The sequence below is a fragment of the Typopeltis vanoorti genome, chromosome 1, assembly GCF_054136105.1.
Source record: "Typopeltis vanoorti isolate ZY-2024b chromosome 1, IOZ_Tvanoo_1.0, whole genome shotgun sequence".
In the NCBI taxonomy this organism is placed as follows: Eukaryota; Metazoa; Arthropoda; class Arachnida; order Uropygi; family Thelyphonidae; genus Typopeltis; species Typopeltis vanoorti.
The window spans coordinates 124,837,215-124,859,595 of NC_143549.1; the positions used below are offsets into that span (position 1 = coordinate 124,837,215).

General features: G+C 36.7%; 1 protein-coding gene across 2 annotated transcripts in view; it reads right to left on the reverse strand.

Moving 5' to 3' along the window:
- Positions 1-22,381, reverse strand: part of LOC150110389 (uncharacterized) — a 60,205-nt gene that overhangs the window by 28,851 nt on the left and 8,973 nt on the right. For both annotated transcript variants that reach the window (XM_090393452.1, XM_090393445.1), the window contains exon 3: positions 1,984-2,045. In XM_090393452.1, coding sequence (XP_090249578.1) covers positions 1,984-2,045 — 62 coding nt within the window. The remainder of the gene's footprint in view (positions 1-1,983; positions 2,046-22,381) is intronic.

Sequence of the window (22,381 nt, forward strand, 5' to 3'; positions counted from 1 at the left end):
TTATATTTTTTGGATTTTGCTACCGCTTTTGACAGAATATAGCATGGTATACTGTTGCATAAATTGGAGAATATGGGTTTGGTTTATAGAATATTAGCGTGGATAAGAGAATGGCTGACTGGCAGATATCAAAAAGTGGTATACGGGGGATGTGAGTCTGCAAGATTTAAAGTAACAATTGGTGTACTAAAAGGAGTACACCAACAACAGTCGACCTAAAAGGTCGACTGTTGTTCAATCTGTACATTAATGATATTGGGAAGGATTTCACAAGCGATATACTGCTATTGCTGATCATGCAACGATAGTTAAGGTTATCAGGAATGCTGCCGATGTGCAGTACTTGCAAAATGATTTGAATAGACTGGGATTGTGGGCATGGGAAAAAGATATCAGTTCATTGTCAGTAAATGTAAAATCATTCACTTTGGCGTGATAAGATATCCAGTGTCGTATTGGTGGAATTATGCTTGACTGACAGGTGAGGACTAGATTTTGGATGTTGTGAGGGAAAGCAGTGTGAATGAATTCAAGAATAAGTATGATAGCTGGTGCGTGTAGTATGTGTCCTCCCTTAATGAGCCTCTGACTATCTGGAGGTCTCTCTTAATAATAATAATAATAATAATAATAATAAATCTCTCTCCTGAGGATGTATGACAGTACGAACCACGAGTCTGGAAAGCGATCGTGTCATTAATTATATGCAGAGCTAACGCGGATCAGTTGGTACAACCAAGAGACCCATTTTTTTTTTAAAAATGCCGTTTGAATTTTAAGTTATTTAAAATAATTTATCAAATAAACCTACACGTATGAGTTTGATAAATCTATTGAATAATACGTCTGCGTAAAAATCTAGGAAAATTATACGACAGCCGAGAACACATTCAACTGCATCGATAAGTTTATTAAAATAAATTGAAGATGTTGAGGAAAACTTGATAAGGTTTGTAAGATCTGACCCAAATTAACACCAAAATTAACTCACTTAATATTTCAAATATTTCAACTTCGTTTAAGAATATTTTGGGTAAAGCAATGAATGTTATAAACTTAACAACAAAAAAGTTAACAACAATTTACACTGAAGATTATTCCACATTATGTGAAGATATGGGAAGTCATTATACAGTCCTGCCTTTACAAACAGAACTCACGAAGCTATGCGCGAAAAGTAATGCAGAAATCGTTTTAACCACATATAAATTAACAACTATTAAAACAAATATTTAAATAATTTGCCAAAAATATTATTCGCATCGAAAACCGATTTTTTTAAAATGAATAACACCCTTGAAATCCGTTTTCAACTGTGGGATTGTCATTGTTTTTGGAAACAAAGAAATTTATTTTTCATTTTTCATCTTTTTAAATGTTTTATATTTTTTGGGGTTAATGAGTAATTTGTAAAGAATTTTAAGTTTTGTGGCAAATTCGGAAACAAAAATTAAACTGCTTTATTTTCTTCTTTGGTATAATATTTTTAAAAAAGTTTATCTAACAATAAACAGTTAGCTAAATGGCTATGTAGTCCGATAAGAGCTGGCAACATTTTCAAGTTGTAACCGCTGGTCAGTAAAGATGTTTAATCACATGGTTTCCGGCAGCTCATTAGGAACTGCTAATTTAGCCATTACTCGAAACCAGATCGTTCTGTAAACTTACCACAATTGATGAATTAGACGGTTGTTTATATTTATAAAGAGGAAATAAATATGTATTTGATATCAAACATTTAAAAAAAGAAGTTCATAAGTGAGGGAAAGAAAAACTTTTAAAATAAAATGGAAAATCCCTGATTTCAAAGTATACAAAATTACAAATTTCATGCATGTAAAGTTCTATAAGTATATTCTATGAAATATTTTATATACTGAATAAATTTCTATAAATTACACACACGCGTACACACCCACACACACTGATGAAAAATACGGAATATTGATATTGTTCATGATAAGAACTTCTGATGATACTTACAGTGTTGTTTGAGTTCTCATCTCTGCATCTCATGTATGCCATTTGAACCTCAACTGAAGAAACTTAATAAAGAAAAATAATGTCAACATTATTTTATCTAATTCAATTCGCCAATTTACTGTAACAACGTAATTGACTTCAGAAATAACTCCATAGATTTCATCTATGGCAGTTATTTCTGAAGTCAATTAATATTGCCATCGATGCGACTGAAAGAAATGAGTATTTTTTGAAAACTTAAAAAGTAGAAATTTTGAATAAAATATTTGAATTTATAAGCAAGCATCACTGATTAATCTCCAATTAATAATGCTACATAACTTATTCCTAATTTGTCATACTAAAATCCCCATACTGGCAACTGACGTAATTTTATTATGTAGGCATCCAAAATAAATCTTTAATATCTACCGTTTATGAGATGAATTAAAATGGTGGAAGGTGTTCATGAAAATAGTTCATGAATATGAACTATTTTCACATTTTATAGGAAATAACGATGAAAGACTGCATGTTGCATTAGAAACAATATGGCTGGTTACTTTTATGTGGCTTATGTGGTTAGATAAAGATATTTAGGAACAAACCTCAGCTGGCAAAACATGGACATCTTTGAATAGAAAATATCATTTCTGAAATCTGAAGTCAAAACCGTTTATATATATATATATATATATACACACACACATATACACATACATACACACACTTACGAGGATGGTCTGAAAAGTTCCTGGCCTAATAATGAAAAAAACGAATTTATAATTTCAAAATTTATTTTTAATTACATTATCTCGCTTAAGACGAATACATTTATTCCAGTGATACTCCAACTCCATTATCCGGTCAGTATACTGGTTCTCAGTATACTGACGGGATAATGGTTTTCAAGATTTGCAAAATACCCCTCTACAGCTGCAATCGCCTCTTGATTCGAAGAAATAACATTGACCAGCGAGGAAGAGCTTTGGTTTTGGGAAGAGCCAGAACTCTGAGGGAGCCAAATCTGGGGAATAGGGTGGATGTTCCAACAATTCATAGTGCAGATCTCTTAATTTTCCCATTGCAAAAACACCTTTGTGGGCAGGTGCATTGTCCTGATGAAAGCTGATTATTTTCTTCTGCAAACAGGGCCTTTTCTTATGAATTTTTTTCATCTAGTCTGGTTAAAAGATCGGAATAATATTACCCTGTTATTGTTTTACCCTTTTCAAGATAATTAATAAACACAATGCCTTTAGCATCCCAAAACAGGGATGCCACGACCTTTCCTCTGATGGAACCGACTTTGTATTCTTTGTCGCTGAACAACCGAATTCTGTCCACGGTGTTTTGACTGCTGTTTGGATTCTGGTGTGTAATTGTGAATCCATATGTCATTCATAGTAATAAATCGACCCACAAAATCAGTTTGTTTTAATCTTGTAAAAAACGCTGCGGCCACTGTTCAGAGATTTTCATGAGAGTCCGTTTTTGATCTGCAGCTGAGGAGCTTAAGGATCTTCCTCAGCCATATCCAAGTTAGCCGGTCTTGGGTGCAGACAGTAGGCCTTTTTCGTCCCAGTTTACCTGGGGTTTTTCATCCTGCAAAGCAGGCAAACTGGCATTGAGAATCCAACACCAATGCGGACATAGGATACATCGAGGCGTAGGGCTGACCACCTTATCCTGTGAATTGGTATGGTCCGATTATTAATAATCCATCGACACCGCAAAGTAAAAGATGGAAAAGGAAGATGAGATGAGATAATAATATGTACATAGGATAAAATGTATCTATACGAATTTGCACATAAAAAACTAGGTATCAGAAATTTGTAGCGAATACGGTACCTTCGCATATATACTTACCTACGAAAAAAAAAAGGTTCCATAACGAAAATACTGTATTCGTTTATGTTTCATGAAAAGATAGATAGGAATTTCCAATACTTATATTGTAATGTACTAAAAAAAAAAAAAAAAAAGGAAAACATCCAAGAACCAGTTGCAGTAATTTGCTGAAGTTAATCATTATTTTCTGTAATACAGTGGATGTTAGCATATGACAAAATCTGTTCTGAGTTCATTAAATATATTCCAGAAATAATCTCATTCAAATATTGTAATTATATAAAATGGGACAAAACTTAAGACCGCTCGAGTGCCTGCGTGTGTGACACAGAGAGAGAGAGAGAGAGAAAAAAAAAAACAAAAAATAAATAAATAAATCCAGTGATAAGAAAAATTGATATCCATATTACTATACGTGATTCATGCCTGTTATCTCATGGATATAAAACAGGTGAATTTAATTAATGAAGATCCGTAAATTTTCACGTTTTATATATATATATATATATATATATATATATATATACACACACACACACACACACACACACACACACATATATATATATACACACACACACACACACACACACATATATATATACACACACACACACACACACACACACACACACACACACACACACACACATATATATACACACACACACACATATATATACACACACACACACACACACACACATATATATACACACACACACACACACACACACACCCCCCCCCCCCCCACCCCCCCCCCCCCCCACCCCCCCCCCCCCCCACCCCCCCCCCCCCCCACCCCCCCCCCCCCCCACCCCCCCCCCCCCCCACCCCCCCCCCCCCCCACCCCCCCCCCCCCCCACCCCCCCCCCCCCCCACCCCCCCCCCCCCCCACCCCCCCCCCCCCCCACCCCCCCCCCCCCCCACCCCCCCCCCCCCCCACCCCCCCCCCCCCCCACCCCCCCCCCCCCCCACCCCCCCCCCCCCCCACCCCCCCCCCCCCCCACCCCCCCCCCCCCCCACCCCCCCCCCCCCCCACCCCCCCCCCCCCCCACCCCCCCCCCCCCCCACCCCCCCCCCCCCCCACCCCCCCCCCCCCCCACCCCCCCCCCCCCCCACCCCCCCCCCCCCCCACCCCCCCCCCCCCCCACCCCCCCCCCCCCCCACCCCCCCCCCCCCCCACCCCCCCCCCCCCCCACCCCCCCCCCCCCCCACCCCCCCCCCCCCCCACCCCCCATACTAGTAAGGATAATGTCCAGATAATTATTATTCAATGCGTTGTATAAGTGATGCAGCTTGAAGCGAAGGGGTCGATGAATATAATGATCTGGTATAATGGTGATGTGATGATTAAAATAATGATGAGAGTAAAATAGTGATGCTTATCGTCGTACGGTATACATGATTCTGCAGTGGGAACCCTAGCTGCTCCAGTGATGTTCTAAATAATTTTACTTATATTACCAGAATCTCCAACCTGAAACAAATTGAATATACTCGTCCTTACAATTCCTTCAATAACAACTCTACATGCCATCTTTTCTGATCGCAAAACAATGATCAGAAATTATACACTGAATCGACTTCTGCCATATGATTAATCGAAATGAACAACATATATACAGTAATATATCCTTAATAGAAAAGCACAGATTTTAACCACCTTACCGGCCATTGTGGATCAAATACGCATCCTCATATGCTTCGAATATGAATGGTATTAGAATTTTAATACGCACTTCGCATCCATAGTAACTTGGACGTATATATACGTCAAGGCCGGTAGCGTAGTTTTTAATCTCCTATTCCAAGAATACCCAAAATAAGTGTCTGCCTCTTGTTTGGATTATTATATTTCGTAAACTATCCACATTATTGCAGTTTTTTGTCGAAAGCTATAAGTCTTTAAAAAAAAAAATCAAAATGCCGTTTCTAATGTTAAATTAATAAGAATATCTCAGTCTCTATTACGAACCTAAAAACTCCAAAACTTCAGATTAAACTTTAAATAAATGAAGATCATGAATAAGATTGCTCACTTTAAATGAAAACAAAATTGAATGAAACTTCTGAACAAAACAGCGTTCGAGACTCGGATCAATATTGAGTTTCTGTCAGTAAAATATTAGAAGGTTTGTCGTTACACATTATCATTATGTAAAACCTATGCGTCCATCAAATAAGACAATATAGTCATGAAAATTGGGTACTGCATTGTATTCGTTTGTTTAGATTTTGCAGTAATGCTTAATATATTTATTTAGAAGAATTCTTTATGGTATTTCGCTTTTCCTAAAGCATAGGAACCAGGAACGGCGTTTGAAGAGACCTCTTTAGCCAGCTTTTGATAATTTTTAAACATGGTACAGAATATTTTCTGAATCTGAATAGGGTATGCACGACTAATTCCGTCTTCCAACCGTACAACAAAATAAAACTTATTTTAAATATCTTTACGTATTTTATCAGTGTAGGAACTACTGTTCCTATACTTATAATAAACTCCAAAGTGACCACTAAATTCCAAACAAACCTTCCGTTCTTTTGAAAATGTCCACCTTGGTTAAACATCCGATTAAATAAAAAAAATTAACTCACCATAAATATAACAAACTATTGAGGGGGGATTTAAAAAGTGTTGTGAGAAAGTGTTTTTTTTTTTATATATATATATATATAGAAAGTATTTTACCTTGGGTATAATAAATGTTAAAAATGCCATGCAATTTTAAACCTGGTTTTACTCCATTTCCCAAGTAAGCAAACAGACAAACAAGTCAAGTTTGCGCCTGCAAGTGATGCAAGTCTAGCTGATCCTACAGGTAGTGCAAGACCAAGGCAACTCTTGGTAAAGGTGGCATAAGATCTGATCACTAATCTTAATATTTACCAATGCCAAAACACATCTCCAAGAAGGGGATGTATGATGTTTTGTATTAAAGGCAAGGGAGCCACTACCCAGACCGATTTCGGCTCCCTTGCCTTTAATACAAAACATCATACATCCCCTTCTTGGAGATGTGTTTTGGCATTGGTAAATATTAAGATTAGTGATCAGATCTTATGCCACCTTTACCACGAGTTGCCTTGGTCTTGCACTACCTGTAGGATCAGCTAGACTTGCATCACTTGCAGGCGCAAACTTGACTTGTTTGTCTGTTTGCTTACTTGGGAAATGGAGTAAAACCAGGTTTAAAATTGCATGGCATTTTTAACATATATATATATATATATATATTGATGACTCCACTTCACCTTGCTCATGACAAACGTTTGTATGAATAGCATAATTTTGTAGCCATCTATTATAAAACAGTATGCCAGATCTGTTACTAAAATGGCGAAATATTTGCAACTAACCAGCACTGAATAAAATAACATGAGTTTACCAGATGCACACATGCTAATGATTAGAGATACAGATTAACAGGAAAGTTCCTTTGACATACGGACACAACCCATATATATATATATATATATATATATATATATATATATATATATATATATATATATATATATATATATATATATATATATATATACAGGGTGTTCGGGATAAATTTGACATATTTATAATTAATTATATTTTTCCGTAAGTTACATGTATTAACACACACTTCTCTTCATTTAAAAGTTTGGACCCTTCTTCATTCATATACAAGATGTCAGAAAGGATGGATAGCTGGAACCCACCTGAATCATGGAAGAGAATAACTTGTATCATGATGATTCGTGCCCGCCATCAAAATAAGGATATTACGACTGCTGCTCAATGCTCCCTGAATACAGTAAAAACAATCAGGCATGAACTAGAGACTTGCAATGGTGACTACGAGGATGTAGCAAGAAGAAAGATCCCTAGCAGACGATCTGATTGCGTTCATACAGCAGAATTCCTCGCAAATCTGCAGGAACAGGTGTTGAAGAACCCTGGCATTGGAATTCGGGCTTTGTTCGTGGAGTTGCTAACTGTAGTCAAGCCCTGGATAACAAGGGTAGGCAATGGTAGGCCGTATGTATGGCAGCAGGATTCGGCCCCTTGCCACACCTCTGGGAAAAGTCAAAAATGGTTGTCTGAAAATTTCTACGACTTCACCAGTCCAAATGTTTGGCCTCCAAACTCCCCAGACCTTAACCCCATGGATTATTTTGTATGGGGCGCAGTTGAAAAAGACACCAATCGCACTTCCAGTAATACAAAAGCCCAGTTAATGGATAAAATTAAAACAGTTTTTGCGGCCCTTCCCAGGGAGACTGTAGCATCAGCTTGTTCGAGGTTCCGAAGCAGAATTGAAGCTGTGATCGATGCTAATGGTGGTTATTTTGAGTAAATCTTGTTGATAGTATTGTAATTAACTCTGCCTGTAATGTTTTTTTGTCAATTCATTAAATTTAATAGATACAAAGAAGATTTTCTTTTTCCTTACGAAACTGTCAAATTTATCCCGAACACCCTATATATATATATATATATATATATATATATATATAAATATATAAAAGGAAAATATTTCGTATAGCTTTAGGTACTTTGACATTACGCAAAATATCAGAGAATTTGTAAATAATGGCAGTTACGTGTTAGTTAAAAAGAGTCCGATCTAGTACATTTTGTTTCCCTTTCTTCAGTTAGCATAAAGCAGAATAAATCTTACCTAAAATATGAGTGACAAAATTCTTGAACAATATAACTTAAAGCACAGAATGATAACTTATTTCTAACTAGATATAATGATGATATAAAAGCTTATGTTAATTTCAATATCACATGCACTGCTCTTACCTTAGGAAAATGTCCACAGCTGCAATCCTTCCAGATTCCAGTACAGCTGAACTTAACTATATCTCTAATGTGAGGAGTAGAGTCTATCATCCCCGTTTTCACTATACACTTCGCATAACGGGATACATACTTGAAGTAAAAATGGACCATGCATTTCATGATAATATATCATCAATGTGTATTAAGATATTTCACACGCATACACTGTTGAATAATCCATCCCAATATATTTAATAATTAGCAATTATCTATTTTTGAGAGACGGATGGTAGAAAAAAATTTATATAAGGAACTATTATATTTATGAATTAATTATACTCAAGGCAAATGCGGCATCCTTTTTCTCAGTTTGTAACATAATAATTTTTCTTCAATTTTTAGATTGAAAATGGCCCTCCTTTTCAAAACTAGTAGTACTGTGAGAGTAAGAGGGAAAAATAGTTGAGCTTCTCTTTTAAGTCTAACATCATTAAAGAAATATTTCCGATAATATTTGGTCACTCTTTCTAAGCTTTAAACGATATAAATATTTAAAACATGATATTTAGTAACGACAAAAAATCCAACCTATCCAAGGATATTAGTCTAAACATGGTAAATTGTATGATTTGAAAGCGTTATGACAATTTGTGCACTATAGTTTATTTCTTTTTCCATATTTTTATCAAAAAGATCCAAAGTACGAAAATAGTGAAATTTCCAATATTTATCTCATTCTTCACTTCTGTATTAAAGAAGAATGTAAAGTATGAACTTATTTGCAATCGATCAAGGATCTGATTATTTCTCATAGCAGAGAACAATAATCTTTTTTTAATAAATTTAGTTTAATCCTTTATCCAAATGTAAGCAAACGAAGTTTGTGCCTGAAGTATCTTCAGGACTGAGGCAACTCGTGGTCAAGTTGGACCAAGCTCTCATCACTACTTTTAGACTATAAATCCTTAGTAATGTATTTATAGTCTAACCAGGTGGAAATAAAACTTTCAACATCTTTCTATAAATCCAGAGTAATTTAATAATAAGGTGAGACACCTTTTGGCAACTCTTATAGGTAACTATGACTTCTCCATTACTTCCACCTTAGTATCACCACCTCTGGGTCTGACTGCCACTGACGAGACCTCAATATAAGTCGAAACCGGTCTGGGTGGTGGGCCTTCCCTTAATGCATAGCATTATACATGTCCGCAAGGAGATGTGCTTTTTCATTATGGGAGATACTAAAAGTAGTGATGAGAGCTTGGTATACATTTACCACGAATTTCCCAGGCCTGAAGATATTTCAGGCGCAAACTTTGTGTGCTTACACTTGGATAAAGGATTAAACTAAATTTATTATAGTCTAACCAAGCGGGAAAAAAATTCTAAGAATCTTTTTTTCCCATAAATGCTCTCTGCTTTTAGAGACCTTCAATGATAAACAAGTCTTAAAAAATAAGAGTAATCAGATTACCTTATTATAATGTATACGTTCCAGTCAAATACAATAATATGAATGAATGATTAGTACGTCACATATTTGTGGTGTCAGATATACTGAATATGTGTTTTTGACTTAAACAAATTCCTACTCTTCCTCACTCACGTCCTTCCTCAACTAATAAAATTTAGTTATGAATTTGAAAATGATAATATAGTACTTTTTTACATTTTTGTTATTTAATTAAAAAAACAACTTAGAAGATTTTGACTCTTTAGTTACCTATAGTGAACCTACCGAATAGGACAGTCTCTATACTATATTCCTTTACAGAATCTTAATATTATTAGCCTACTTGAGAAGAGAGCATTTATAGTAATAAAAGAAATAAAAGACATTCTTCTGCCAATCCATTTTTAAAAGACATCCAAAGTTCCTTCTATACCTGAATATCCAATAACGAAATGTCACATTTATATAATACTTTGGACTGCCTACTCATATCGCGTAGTTTATAAAAGAACAGACGTTTTACAAACAAATACAAAATATCCGTAGCATGTCATGATTACAGAAATAAGAACTGCTCTTTTCAAAAGCCAGAAGGCTATTAAATTAAATGTTCCTATGATTGCCTTGCACAGATGATTCCCGAACTCTAAAATTGCTAGCCTGATAAGATTGTTCTTGCATAATCCATCAATATAATATACTATTGTACAACATAACACAAAGTATACAAGTTATGTTTACTAGTGTTTAACTGACTTCCATTTTCACTTCCATAATTCTAGCCTAAGAGTCTTACAGTGGCTGCACTGCATAGTTCAGAAAGCCTGGACAGAGGGACGAATTCCCGATGATTGGAGTAGAGCTCTCATAGTACCCATATATAAAAAGGGAAATAAAACTGAATGTGAGAATTACAGAGGTATTTCCCTACTGAGTGTTCCTGGCAAGATCTATGCAAGTATACTTGAGAAACGGTTGAGAAGAATTGTGGAAGAAAAGCTTGGTGAAGAACAAGCTGGATTCAGGCAAAATAGAGGCTGTCAGGATCAGATCTTCACTTTACGACAAATAGTCGAGAAAGCATGGGAATATAACAAAGATCTGTATTTAAGTTTTGTCGATTTGGAAAAGGCATATGACAAGGTGCCAAGAGAGAAGCTATTCAATACGCTGCAGTTATATGGTGTCAATGGGGCATTATATCAAGCAATACTTAGTCTTTATTTGAGTTGTGAGTCAGCAGTTAGAATTGAAGGAAGTACAGGAAGATGGTTTAATGTTAAATCTGGTGTGAGACAAGGATGTACATTATCCCCTCTGTTATTCATTATCTATATGGATCACATTATGAAGGAATGTGGTATTAAACCTGATATCAAAATTGGAGATGTTAATGTCAGCTCTTTGCTTTATGCGGATGATGTTATACTTCTAAATAAATCCGCTACAAGTCTGCAAGATTCTCTGACTAAATTGAATAGCTGTTGTAATAGATATGGTATGAAGGTCAGCAATAAAAAGACAAAGACAATGAAAATAGGCAGAATCATTGAAAATGTCAACTGTGTTGTGAATGGAGAACCTGTGGAACAAGTAAAACATTTCAGCTACTTAGGCACAATTTTTACTGAAGACGGTAAACTAAATATAGAAATAGACAACAGAATCAGCAAAGCTGGTATTGTGGGAAGTCAATTGAATAAATTCATATGGAATAAGAAAGAAATTAGTCGGAACACTAAATTAGCTGTATACAAGACTGTGTTCAAACCAGTTTTAACTTATGGATCTGAGAGCTGGGTCAGAAGTAAAACACTTGACCAAAGACTAGAGACCGCAGATATGAGAGTCCTGAGAAAGATTAGAGGCGTGAACAGATGGCATCAATGGCAATATCATATTAAAAATGAGGATATTAGGAAAGAACTTGACATTGTCAGCATCCAGGAATGCGTTAGCAGAGCTAATCTCAGATGGTATGGTCACTTAAATAGAATGGGAGAGGAAAGATTAGCAAACCAAGTGTTCTCTGCCAGGTTGGCAGGAAAACGACCCAGAGGAAGACCAAGATATAGGTGGATTGATACGGTACAAAGTGCCTTAGACGATAGAAATATAAGATCTAATAATGTTGGAGTCTTGACAAGTAACAGACTGATTTGGAGGAAAATTGTAGATAGGAAGTTAGTAATGATGTAATTTTTTCATGTAGTACTGTCATATCCTGTACACTCCTTGAGGGTACATGGCAGGAATGTGATGATGATGATGATGATGATAATTCTAGCCTATTCATATTATTCTGAAAGTGATGCATGCATTCCTACCCTGCCTTATCTTTTATTGTCATCATCAACAAGCATATGAAATCCTTTGTCTTAATGTAACCACTCAATAACAAGGAAAGGAACTATAACTTGTCACTTTAAATTTTTCACATTCGCATTAACGATATACCACCTTTGTTATATGCTAGCCATCAACTTATTTCCAAGCTAACAAGTTATAATATAATCACATATCTTCCAAGGTTAGAAAACAACCTTCCATGCTTATCCTGTCAAAAGCCTTAGCTAATTCCAAAGAATAAACAAGGTGTATTTCTGCACCTTGTCTAACTCAACCGTAAGATTATTATAAAATGTGAGCATGTTACGCAAACATGAACTTCCCATAGTAAATTAGGGTTTTCACTGCAATTTATAGAATCATCGTCAACCGAATTCTGTATGCCAGCTCTTATCAAGATTTTCAAACTCGCATACCCGCGTCATTTCATCATCGTTGCGAAACGGAATTATGGCATATACTTTCTACTGAGGAATCTTCTTTGTACTGAGCCTCAAAGTATGAAGCGAAGTCAAACACTTTTAGCATCTCTGCTGATATACCATCAACACCTATTATTTCTATATGTAACAACTACAGAAATCCTCCTATATCATTCAACTAGAAATTTTCATTCAGTTTAACGCTATCAGTGAGTGGCAAGTTGTGAAGATGATGGCTCTTAGCAAAGTGGGCATTCAGTTGAAAACTCCTCTAAATCTACCACTTGCATTCCATATGTAATCAGTAGAATTTTTATTTTATTTTAATTATTTTTTTATTTATTTATGGCTTAAAGACAGAATTATTCTGGATTGTCTTTATCTTAGAGATTGAGATTCTTTTCATAAGCAGAAAACAGTTATAAGCTCTTAAGATTTAAGCGCATGTGCTTTATAATTCTTTTGACTAATATAATTTTATGCACAATGTAGTGCATAAAATTATATTAGTCTATGTCTTCCGTCTATGTCTTCCGTTTTCTTGAAATTCTCTTGTGTAATATGCTTTCATTTCCATTCCGCTATTACCATATTTAATCTTCGTACTCCACGAACACTTTCTGGTAGTGCATCTTTAAGATTTTTTTAATAATTCTCATCCTTTCCCGATAATGTTCCCATCAAATAACCGATTCCATGGGACCAAACCTAGTATTCTCCTAAGTTCTTCACAAATACCTTCTACATATATCGGCCACTGAATTAGAAACGTTTATATTACGTATATGCATTAGCTTGCCAATGCCAATCATCTTCAATTCCCTGCAAATAATTCGGTTTTATATCGGTCGGGAACAGGATCCATTAAATGCTTCTGTGAAATGTTGCACATGGTACAAGCCTTCTCAGACAAAGGCGATCTCTTTCCTGACAGATTGTTTTAGGAATTATTACGCTTCTTAGATATTCAATATAGGTTATTTTCCCACTGATTAATCACCCAGGATATCTGACCTTTTGAGAAATCAGTGAAATCTGCTATTTTCAAAATTGTGTCAGATAGGCACCGGTAACATGTCATTCATCGTAATCCGAGATGTCCTTTGTTTTACTTCAGTGATCAAAACTATTCAATATTACTGATCAGCACCATTCTTAAGTAGTTGCGTAGAGAATGCGATGGCGCACGTGACCATGTATACTACGTACACTCTATGTAAGTAACGTTTACGTATATCTGCATAAAGCTTTGTAATTTAATGGGCAGCTTCAGCAAAGTAATAACCTTTATTAATGGAATAACCATAAACGTAACTGCTTCTGAGGTGAATACAGCATGATCAATGGTGTATTCTTTTAATTTTTAATTTAATTCCCTTGATGCTGATTGAGGATATTATCTCGCAACCACTCATTAAATTGGGTTTCATTCTTATGACATTTACAACTACCAAAACAATGCATGGATAATAACAGTCATACATAATGATTATTTGTTTAATACCTATAAAGTTGATTTTACGATGCGTTTCATCGTCAGCAACATCTGAACAATGATGCCTGTAACAATATAAAAAAAAAATTAAGGCTCTAATTGATCACAGATTCCTCATGACCTCAGATGCTTTCAAATTCACTGTTAATTAAGAAGTGTTTCTAATATGGCACATGGTGCTATCCTAACTAGGCCCAAATATTTCCATATCATAATAAGCACACACTCTCTCTCTCTCTCTCTCCTATATATGTTTTGTCCTTCATAAAAGTATGCCACCCTTCATACTCAGTACCAGTTGATATACCTGTATCTAAAAGCTAGGACTCACGCATACGATCTGAATCCACAACGTAATTAGCAAGATATAAACTCAACTCTTTGGTAGTGCTATTTCTGGCATTTGTATACAAGCATAATAAGATAAATTTAGACTTTTTTATAGAATCATTTCTATAATCTACATCACTGCGTTTGACAGCTTCCAGATGCTTGTTCTTATGTAACGCTCACGGCTGTCTGTTAATATTCTGCACATAATAAGCCCGAAATAGATGAGGACAATAGTCTTTTCATCATGTTCCTTACAATTATTCTTTATAATCATATTACTCAACAAAGGTCCATAACTTAATTGCTCTGCAGCAAAGATTCTCACCATTGATCTTCTCTCTATTAATCTCATCATAATTTCGTTTCATTTAAATTTCTTTATTAGGTCTGATAAAAAATAAATATAGTTTTGTCCCGCTCTTGTATAATTCCATCAGTCTTCCTTCAGTCTTCCTTCAGTCTCACTTCAAACATGCAGAACTTGTAAATGAAATTACAACTCGCTCTGGTAATTCTTTCCAATCATAAACCTTCTTCGTAATTAAGTTCTATCAAATATTTATTATAACAACCATTTTTTCTTGGACACCCCGCCCTGCCACTTTTTATCCAGAAATCCTTTCAAATGGTTTCTCCTACAGTAAATAATTCAGGTTAAATAATTTGTGCCTACGAGAACAACAATCAATTTTACCTTTTATTCTGATTTTCAATTGCATTCCATATTTTCTTTTTATCCTGAATAACTTGAATTTGGTCACTAAAAACTTACCATTATAAATATGGTCATTTATAATTAATCTCCTTTTCTTAACACATCCATTTTTAAACTTTTCTTTACTTACGTTAGTATTTCTCAATACACACACACACACACACACACACACACACACACACACACACACACACACACACACACACACACACACACACACACACACACACACACACACACACACACACACACACACACACACACACACACACACACACACACACACACACACACATAACAGTGACTATTTATCTATCTATCTATCTATCTTCGTCCCGCAAACAACGTGATAATCACCTATGCCCTGAATACTGCCTCTAACACCTGTAACGACGCACACAGCTAAGAAGACTACTGGAATTTAGTGCACACAGAAGAAAACAGACAGAGAACATGTAATTTCCTCTTCATCTGCGCTAAGGCCGTCATCTACAGATTCTACCTAAAACAGACAAGAAATAACCAGCACCCATCCATCACTGAAACTGCACAAACCCTCATGTATATCCTCCATCGGAAACTAAAAAGCAGGCTTTTATTTGGAACTTGAATACTTCAAAGAAACAAGAACTGTCGCGAAATTCATAGAGGAGTGGAATCCAACTGGTACCCTCTTTCGGATCGACGACGACAATACGCTTCATCTGAAAGATAACTCAGACTGAAACTGAACAGTAAATTTTGAATTCATTTATTGCATTCTCTATTGTATACCCGAAAGGAAAATGTTTTCTTTCTCTGTAATATATATACTTATATACTTATAATATGTAAATAGTCCTTGTTACCTATCGTCTACTGTATATTTTAACAAGTTGAATAAAAAAAATAATAACATATATTTATCATATCTTGCTAGGTGGCCAAGGTGTTGCACGTGCGTTCATACCGCTCCTGCCTTCCCACACCTTTTATACGTTTATCCTCAAGGAAGGACTTAATTTTTTATACAGGTATATTCTCCAAGCTGAGAGATATCTACTCATACTAGTCGTGTATGCAAAAGTGTAGTGATAAGTGATTTATGACTGTGATATTCTCTTGGTGTACGAGTTCCTATACTGTATATCTTCAATTCCGACGCCATAATTCCTTCTCCAACACCTGCACCCCTATAGCCTTCACGAGGATATAGCCCGCGAAGGATTACCCGCCATGGCAACGACACATTCATGTACTACCAAGGATTTAGCAATTCAAAGACCACCTACCACTTCGAACCCGGAAGGAAGAGCAAAGTTCACCGGAGCTATGTACATGGAAAAAACAAGTGAGTCAATTCAAAATCTTACGCTAATGCTGTATCTAATGGAAATAGCCTATCGTCTCCCAAAACACTGATCTCACACACGAATGCCACATCAGCCAGCAGTAAACCGATTAACGCAAAAATAACTACCACTGTTACCAAAGTCATTTCCCGAGAAAATGGAATTGTTATTTTCGCCACCAAAGAAAACATCCTATTAGAAGATTATCTGACGGCGATCGCCAAAATTGTACCCGCACAAAATACTACTGACGCTTCTCACGTACCTTGGAGATTCAGTGGCAAACTCTGAAGGAAACATTGATTGATTCTGCCAGAGAGGCATGTGGTGAGGTTGTGTGCAAGGATAAAAAAATCAGAACTCCCTGGTGGACACAGGAAGTTAAAGAGGCAGTGAAGGAAAAGAAGAAAGCATATCAAAAGTTCCTGGCAAATAAGTCAGCTTTTACTCTTACAGAATACAGAGACAAATGTAAGAAAGCTAAACAGTGTGTAAAACTAGCTAAACAAAAGTCATGGGAGGACTTTGGCAAGAATATAGAAAATAAATATCACGAAGGTGGCAAAATATTCTGGAGGTTGTTGAAGAAGCTTATGAATGGAGGAAAGAGTGCTGTAAAAGGAATTAGAGATGATAAAGGTGAAATGAAAACAGGAGAAAAAGATATCCTTGAAGTATGGAGTAATTACTTTGAAAAACTGCTAAATGAAACAAGCAGTGATGATAGCACAGTGATAAAAAACACTGACCAGGCATGCAGTCAGGAATACATATCATACTTGAAGTAGAAAAAGCCATCAAAGGCTTGAAATGTGGAAAGGCAGCAGGAGTAGATGATATTCGACCAGAAATGCTGAAGTATGGTGGTATAAGAGTCTTACAGTGGCTGCACTGCATAGTTCAGAAAGCCTGGACAGAGGGAAGAATTCCCGATGATTGGAGTAGAGCTCTCATAGTACCCATATATAAAAAGTGAAATAAAACTGAATGTGAGAATTACAGAGGTATTTCCCTACTGAGTGTTCCTGGCAAGATCTATGCAAGTATACTTGAGAAACGGTTGAGAAGAATTGTGGAAGAAAAGCTTGGTGAAGAACAAGCTGGATTCAGGCCAAATAGAGGCTGTCAGGATCAGATCTTCACTTTACGACAAATAGTCGAGAAAGCATGGGAATATAACAAAGATCTGTATTTAAGTTTTGTCGATTTGGAAAAGGCATATGACAAGGTGCCAAGAGAGAAGCTATTCAATACGCTGCAGTTATATGGTGTCAATGGGGCATTATATCAAGCAATACTTAGTCTTTATTTGAGTTGTGAGTCAGCAGTTAGAATTGAAGGAAGTACAGGAAGATGGTTTAATGTTAAATCTGGTGTGAGACAAGGATGTACAATATCCCCTCTGTTATTCATTATCTATATGGATCACATTATGAAGGAATGTGGTATTAAACCTGATATCAAAATTGGAGATGTTAATGTCAGCTCTTTGCTTTATGCGGATGATGTTATACTTCTAAATAAATCCGCTACAAGTCTGCAAGATTCTCTGACTAAATTGAATAGCTGTTGTAATAGATATGGTATGAAGGTCAGCAATAAAAAGACAAAGATAATGAAAATAGGCAGAATCATTGAAAATGTCAACTGTGTTGTGAATGGAGAACCTGTGGAACAAGTAAAACGTTTCAGCTACTTAGGCACAATTTTTACTGAAGATGGTAAACTAAATATAGAAATAGACAACAGAATCAGCAAAGCTGGTATCGTGGGAAGTCAATTGAATAAATTCATATGGAATAAGAAAGAAATTAGTCGGAACACTAAAATAGCTGTATACAAGACTGTGTTCAAACCAATTTTAACTTATGGATCTGAGAACTGGGTCAGAAGTAAAACACTTGACCAAAGACTAGAGACCGCAGATATGAGAGTCCTGAGAAAGATTAGAGGCGTGAACAGATGGCATCAATGGCAATATCATATTAAAAATGAGGATATTAGTAAAGAACTTGACATTGTCAGCATCCAGGAATGCGTTAGCAGAGCTAATCTCAGATGGTATGGTCACTTAAATAGAATGGGAGAGGAAAGATTAGCAAAACAAGTGTTCTCTGCCAGTTTGGCAGGAAAACGACCCAGAGGAAGACCAAGATATAGGTGGATTGATACGGTACAAAGTGCCTTAGACGATAGAAATATAAGATCTGATAATGTTGGAGTCTTGACAAGTAACAGACTGATTTGGAGGAAAATTGTAGATAGGAAGTTAGTAATGATGTAATTTTTTCATGTAGTACTCTCATATCCTGTACACCCCTTGAGGGTACATGGCAGGAATTTGATGATGATGATGATGATGCTTCTCCCGTAGCTGGAACTGTGCAGGTATATTTTAGCCATATCTCATGCGCACAAACGGTACTACAAAAAGGCGTCGATATCGGCGATTATCACTTCGAAGCAGCCCCAATAGCACTGGTCCCGACAAAAGTAACAGTATCAAATGTTCCCCCCTGAAATTCCTCATCAACTCATCAGATCCATGTTATCAAAATATGGTTCTGTCACAGGAAAAATACGCACATTGTCAGCAGCCACAAAGAAGCCCGAATTTGCCCATGTCAAAAGCTTTCGAAGACAGGCATCAATACATTTTCCAAACAACGACGCACTACACGACCTCCCAAAATTAATCAACATGGAGATAAATGGAATAACCTACACTTTCTACTTATCTTCCTCATCATAGTTGTTCTTCTGTCATGAAGATGGTCACATTAGGAAACAATTTCGCTGTATTAACAACAGTTCATCAACAAACATCCCAGCCCGGAATAGCAAACCGGCTGAACAGAACAACATCGTACATGAAGAAAATCAAAGCATAGGAAAAAGTAAACCAAAAATTCTCTCCTCATCACGAACTTCAGAGGAAAGAAAATCCCGAACTGAAAAAGAAAACACTCACGTCGCTCTTGAACGCCTGCCAAGTAATGAGATCCAAGGCTCAGATAACCAAGTCTCACAGCACGAAAACACGGATCCTCCCAACAGAGATTACAAGGACGAACTAATTAAAATAAATCCCCAAACCCAGCAACCAGAATAACCAACCCAGCCTCCCACTAATTCAAAACCTCACCTTATAGAAGAAACACTCAAAATGGCCTTTAATCACCTGCAGTCAGCCAAAGAGAAACAGAGTTCCCAGACGATGAGGAAACTGTATTTCCACATGACGACCTAGAAGAAGAGGAAGCTGAGGGCGAACTTCCCCACACTGAGGGTAACCCTAACCATGAAGCAGCTGTCACATAGAGAAAGCGCGAGGCTCTCCTCACAAACTAACTATAGCCCTTAAATACACTACACGAATCGCGGAACTAATATCTCAGCTTCAGGACCTACACTCGAAACTGAAATGTAAAAAGAGCAGAGCAGAGGTTAACAGGAGTATGCAAATCTACTACCTAATTAATGGACTACAAACACAGTACCAGGACCAATATTATATTAAACTTAAAATCAAACTTTCATAAATCATAATGTCAATAAGCCTTTCCTCTCTCAATGCAAGAGGATGTGCCTCTGCTCTACGCAACAGAATAGTTCTTGACCAGGTACAAAAATATCATATAGACCTAATACTTCTGTAAGAAACAAACATCAACTCCTCATCCAATTTATCCAGAAGATGGACAGATTGGCCTTACGAATTACAGCACTCTGCAACCCAACAAGATTATGGAGCAGGAGTTAGCTTAGGTGTACATCATATATCTCCCTACAAACTAAAAGTGATTGCTGATATACCAGGATATGCATTGTACGCTCACATAATAGCACCTAACCATAACTCCCTGCATGTGTTCAACATCTATATACCACAGCAGGATGCTCTGGCATCACAAATCCTGGATTTCGTTCAAAACCAACTTTCTAGTATAGACCAAGAACATATCATAATAGCTGGAGACTTCAGTGTGCTGAGCATCGTAGCCAATTAATAAACAAACTTCAAACACTGGTAAACCATAATGAACTCATCAATGTCTTTCGGCATCAACATCCTGATAAGAAATCCTACACATGGAGGTCAGCAATCACAACGACAAATAGGCCACTCTACCAAGCACGACTGGACAGATACTATTCCAAACACAACTTGCCTCTAGTTAGAAACATCTCACACATCCCTTCCTATATTTCAGATCATTGCTTCGTCAAGCTGCAACTTTCATTATCTTTCGAAGCATCCAAATCAGAAAGTGCATATTGGATCTTCAACAATACTCTCATGAAAGATCCAGCTTACATAATAAAAACTTAGGCTTTAATAACCAACCTCACTCACTCGAAAGTGGATACAAAACCAATAAAAACATGGTGGTCCCACTTAAAATTACAAAAAACATCCTTTACGCAGATCTACAGTCACCAGAAAAATCAACAGAGGAAGATTAGAATCTGAAAACTTGAAGAACAGCTCAAGTATCTCCCAGAAGAAAGCCCTGAACATCATTCTGCCTTCCAAGCCATGCAAAGACATGCAGAATTATTGGAAAAAGGTGCCCTACTTAGATCGCGGCATACACAAATAAATCTTACAGACGTCCCCACAAAATTTTTTCTCTTTGGAAAAAAATAATGCAGGCAGCAAATTCCATCTCTGCTATCAGACTTCAAGATGACAGCATCACAGAAGATCCAAGTCAAATCACCTCTGAAATCCTACAATACTACAATAATGCGTATAGCACTGCAGGAACATCCTATCATGCCATTCACGAAATACTGAAAGAAACAAAAAAAATCTCTGCAACATATCGGAACCACTTAGAAAATAAAATTACGCTAGACGAACTGAAAACCGCATGCGCATCTTTTCCAAAGAACAAATCTCCTGGCCTTGATGGTCTCACGTCAGAGTTTTTCCAATTCTTCTGGAATCAACTCGGACCACTTGTCCTCAAAACACTGCAAGAAGCCTACATCAATGGCCTCCCACAATCCTTCACGACCCCAGTAGCACGATTGATATGAAAGAAGGGAGACCACACGGATATCCGAAAATGGCGTCCTATCTCCCTAATTAATACCGATTGCAAAATCATTTCCAAAGTTATAGCAAACCGAATAAAGCCAACACTGCCTGAAGTTACTGGCCAACATCAAACGTATTCTGTCCCAGGAAGATCAATACATGATAAACTCCATTTAATAAGAGATCTCATCCACATCGCAAACAGCCAACTTAAAAACCTAGCACGCGTCAGCCTTGATCAGGAGAAGGCTTTCGACAAGATAGAGCACGAGTACCTTTATGAAGTTCTAAAGGCATTTGGCTATGGTCCTCTTATCATTGAAACAGTGCAATTGCTTTACAGAGATGCACACTTCTGTTTAAAAATCAACAGCAGGCTCACTCGCACTTTGTCATACTCTCGAGGGATCAAGCAAAGATGTCCCCTCTCCAGTCAATTATACACACTGGCCATAGAACCCGTCTTAAAAAGAGTACACAGCACCATCATCTCCAAACGAACCAGCATAATAGAGCCACATCAAAAAATTACCCTATCAGCATATGCCGATGACATCATTGTAAAAGTCCGAAATGAAGAAGAAATTACAGTAACCGAGTAACTGTATGCACAAGCCTCAGGGTCAAAATTAAATTCTGCAAAACCACG